This window comes from Halichoerus grypus, chromosome 5 (genome assembly GCF_964656455.1).
Source record: "Halichoerus grypus chromosome 5, mHalGry1.hap1.1, whole genome shotgun sequence".
In the NCBI taxonomy this organism is placed as follows: domain Eukaryota; kingdom Metazoa; phylum Chordata; class Mammalia; order Carnivora; family Phocidae; genus Halichoerus; species Halichoerus grypus.
This window is the reverse complement of record NC_135716.1, coordinates 83,474,579-83,478,444: the sequence shown is the minus strand read 5'-3', so window position 1 is coordinate 83,478,444 and position 3,866 is coordinate 83,474,579. Positions and strand designations below refer to the sequence as shown.

General features: G+C 45.1%; 1 protein-coding gene across 1 annotated transcript; it reads left to right on the top strand.

Annotated features, from left to right (window-relative positions):
* The first annotated feature begins 854 nt into the window (after positions 1-854).
* Positions 855-2,200, top strand: LCE7A (late cornified envelope 7A). Its single transcript, XM_078071688.1, has 2 exons — positions 855-946; positions 1,590-2,200. Exon 2 carries the CDS (start codon positions 1,611-1,613, stop codon positions 1,938-1,940), a length of 330 nt encoding a protein of 109 aa, XP_077927814.1. The 5' UTR covers positions 855-946; positions 1,590-1,610; the 3' UTR covers positions 1,941-2,200.
* The last annotated feature ends 1,666 nt before the right edge of the window (positions 2,201-3,866 follow it).

Genomic DNA, 3,866 nt, shown 5'->3' with positions numbered 1-3,866 from the left:
ATGGATGGTCATGATCTTATGATGATGCCAACCTGCCAAAGTGTCTTTTTTGATGTTGTTTTTGTATTTATAGCAGTTAGGCATAACAGGGAGGAATTGGCCAGGGTTGGGGTTTTGTCAGTCAATAAGCCAAAGGAGCAAGAAAATTTATTATATTGGTAAAAAAGAGGTTGAAATGATAAACTAAACAAAATGGGTGGGAAGTGGCATGAAGAAGGGATCTGGTGGGCAGAGAGGTAGTAGATTCCAGTGGACATGACCAAATAGGTTGAAAAGAAGGGACAAAGATCAAAGAAAGGGGTGCCTAGCTTCCAGTTCAGACACTGCACAACTTTGAGCATTTTTTTTGTCCTCTCTGACACTCAATTCCTCATCTATGTGTGGAGTATAGGTACTGGGCTGAAATCCTTTCCAGTGGGGCCTTTTATCCATGATGCTACATTGTTGGTCAATATCTTATGCACTCTGGGATCTGAAACAGTAGTGACCCAGGGGTACTTAGATTATTGATTCCAAACTGGTTATAGAACTTACAGAAACTCCCACCTATGTCCTAGGGTGATCCAACACTTGTGACCTTAGATTTTCATCTAAAGCTTATGTTGGATTCCTGCAGAAACCCTAAGTTCAGCCCCCAAGCATGGCCGTTGTAAACTCCCTTGTAAATCATGATCTTCTTATCTTTATGGAATTACTTCTAAATTTTACAGAGGGAAGGGATGCTCTGGGAAGATACTCATGAGGATCCAGTAGTGACCCAGTGTGATAAAGTGGCAGAATGACAGAGAAACACAGGAATGTGGGAAGTTGCCATCATAACCACCTGGTTGGGAAGAGCTTTCACATCATTGTGGCTCATTCCCTTGAATTGGGTGCAGGATGCGTATAAAAGACCTCCTCACTTCACTTGACCTATCCATTGCTTGCCTGACGTTTGGAAAACAAGGTAAGTGTCCTTACCAATCTGATGGCAGTTTGGGGATAGCTGGGATTGCTACACCTCAGCTGAATGGGACAAGCCACTCCAGGTTGGAGAGAATGAGAACTAACTGGTAACTGCAGGAAGATCAGGCTCAAGGAAATCATCTGTTGGCTCAGAAGTAGCCCTCTCAGAAGGGATGAATGTTAATTGAGATTGGGGTTGGGGTAGGGGAAGCTAGTCTGTAGAACAAGAGATACCCACACAGGGCCAAAAACTACAACTGAAGGCAGAGCCCATGATGTAAGAAAGGAAAAAAAAAAAAAAAAAAAGGAGATGAAAAAGACAGGTGGTGTAACCATGGACTCAGGCTAACCATGTGGTTTCTAGAATGCATAAATTATAGTACATCATAAAAATAATTTAAGACTTTGCAAACTACCCAACTTGCTGCCTTGGAAGTCAGGAGTCTTGGGAGAACCAGGACAGGTAGGAGAAGGTGTTACCCTGCCTGATTTCTCCTATGCCAGGAAAGTGGACTTCTCCACTGTAAAGATATGGGTCCTGGAGCATTAGAATCAGTTGTAGAACTTCAGACTCTGGAGAAAAATAGTGATACAAATAAAGTTTATAGTCACTGAACTTTCAAAATATCTGCATTGCTTTTTAGAGTAACTGAACTTTCTCTAAGATGTCCTGCCAGCAAAACCAGCAGAAGTGCCAGCTCCCAGCCAAGTGCCTCCCCAAGTGTCCACCCAAGTGGCTGCCTCAGGTCCTGCAGGCCCCACAGGCCCCACAGGCCTCGGCTCCTTGCCCAGCTCCCTGCCCAGCTCCCTGCCCCCCGCCTGCCCCCTCCTGCTGCGTCCCCAGTTGCTGTATCACTGGCTTTGGAGGCTGCTGCTCTCTGGGGTCTCACAGGTTTCCGGGAGTCTGTATAGGCCAGCCCCCGCCTTCCAACTGCTGGGAGAGGGAGTCCTCTGGGTGTTCCAGTTGTTGCCATGGATTTGGGGGCTGCAGCTGACCTGCAGATTTTGAGGAGCCAAAGATCCATAGCCAAGGACAAGCCTGGAGTTGACGACTTTCCTCACTCTCACCCTGTTCTCCCTTCTCCTCCTGAACTAAGCTGCCTAGATATGTACTTAATGGACTCCTCTTTTTGCTGAGAACCTCAGACCTCTTGGCCTTGGCTTTGGGCCTACATCAAGGAGACCTGAATGCTACAGAAAACTCTGCTTTCCAAAGCCTTGTCAACATACAAAAATAAAGCTTGTCTTTCCTGCACTCTGAGCTCTTTGGTGTTTGTTGATGCCCCCATCCTCAGCTTGGGGGAGCTCCCATTAACCTGGATTCTTCAAGTAGACCCCACAATGAGCCAGCCAGATGGGAAGTTCCCACCAAGGGAAGTCCCAGACCTGAGCCATCTGAGAGGAAAGATCCGGAGGGGAGTAATGTGGTGCTCCCAAAACATCAGCTACCTGTTCCACCACTGCTGCTGCCACCATCTGTGAGGTTTCTTCCTACCCATTAAGGACACTGTGCTCCCCAGCCCCAGAATTTAGCCTCCAGACTCTTCTGACTTGAGGGAAGCCCATGCTTAAGAAAAAATGGCACAGGGGTACTTGTCATTTTTAGATCTTAGTTCAAAAAGCTACAACAAATACTCTCCTTGAGCATATCCACAAGACTGAGTCCCTCACTACTTCTCTTCATGCAGGAGCTAGAGTCTACTCAGTGGCCCAGTTAGCACAATTCTCTTGATCGACTTTTGTTATCTACTGTTTGTGGTTTCTTTTCTCCTTGTATTCAGTGGGGCAAATGGCATGGGCTTGGGGGCAAGTTCTTAAAGAACTGTTCTTTCTAACCCAACATGGGCCATATGCAACAGCAATGCTTGTGTCCATCCTCCAGGATTAGGGTTCTTAGCCACAGAATGGAGACACTGGTGCCTTGGGGCCAGTGGGAGACAAAGGATGGAACTATGGTCAGTACCCCAGAAGGCACACATAATCCATACCTTAGATCAACGCAAGCCACAGCTATGTAAACAACTGGGCTCATGTGGTGGAGTGAGTCTCACACGTGAATGCCATCTGCTAGGTGTGCTGTAGCAGAAGAGAGATTGAGGGTTGCCTCTTCTGGCCATCCTCTTGCATCAAAATAAATTATTAGAACTCATGGTTGGCCAGGGGCATCCAGGTCACTGAGAGCTTTGGGTTTTAGCATGAAGGTGGACCTGATCACCTTCTTTTACATCCCAATCAACCCTCAGTCCGAGGAATAAAATTGCTTGATCAGTAGTTTTCAACCTCTGACAAAGGCAACAGTAGGCATCCAGAGAGGTATTTCAGAGATTTTTAAATGTCTTTGAGAGGGAAACTGTGTGTGTGTATTTATTTATTTTAAATGCTGTAATAATATTCAGCATGCTTACTTAGAAGTGTTAAATAACCAGTGATAAATGGTAACACTTTGGCTCTCCAGGCAATCTGGGTCATTAGCATAACCAGCAGATGTCAAAGTAGAGTAAAAATGTTGTAACAAATTAGTGTGCATTTAAGGTCTTAGTCATATTTATTCATTTAAGGGAAAATATTTGTTTCCAACATTCTAGCTTTATTGTTTGAAATAACATCCTCTATCTCAAACTCACTCCTTACCTCTGGAAGAAGAGTGAGTGATCTGACAGGTGAGCTTTACCATTGTGTGTGCACTTTTATGCTGTGCTCGCTCTTGGTGGCTGGGGGAGTGTCTTTGTGGACCAAGTTCTGTCCCAATCCAGGCCCCCAAAGCTTAGACTCTGAAATAAAAATTATGGCTTCCATTTTGACCATGACACAAGTTACATTCTTCAATGCTTTACCAACCCTCTGTCTTACACCAATGTCTCTCTCAATGATTCAGAGTTTGGAGAAGAAAGGAATGTGATTGATTAACCCTCTTAAAAATT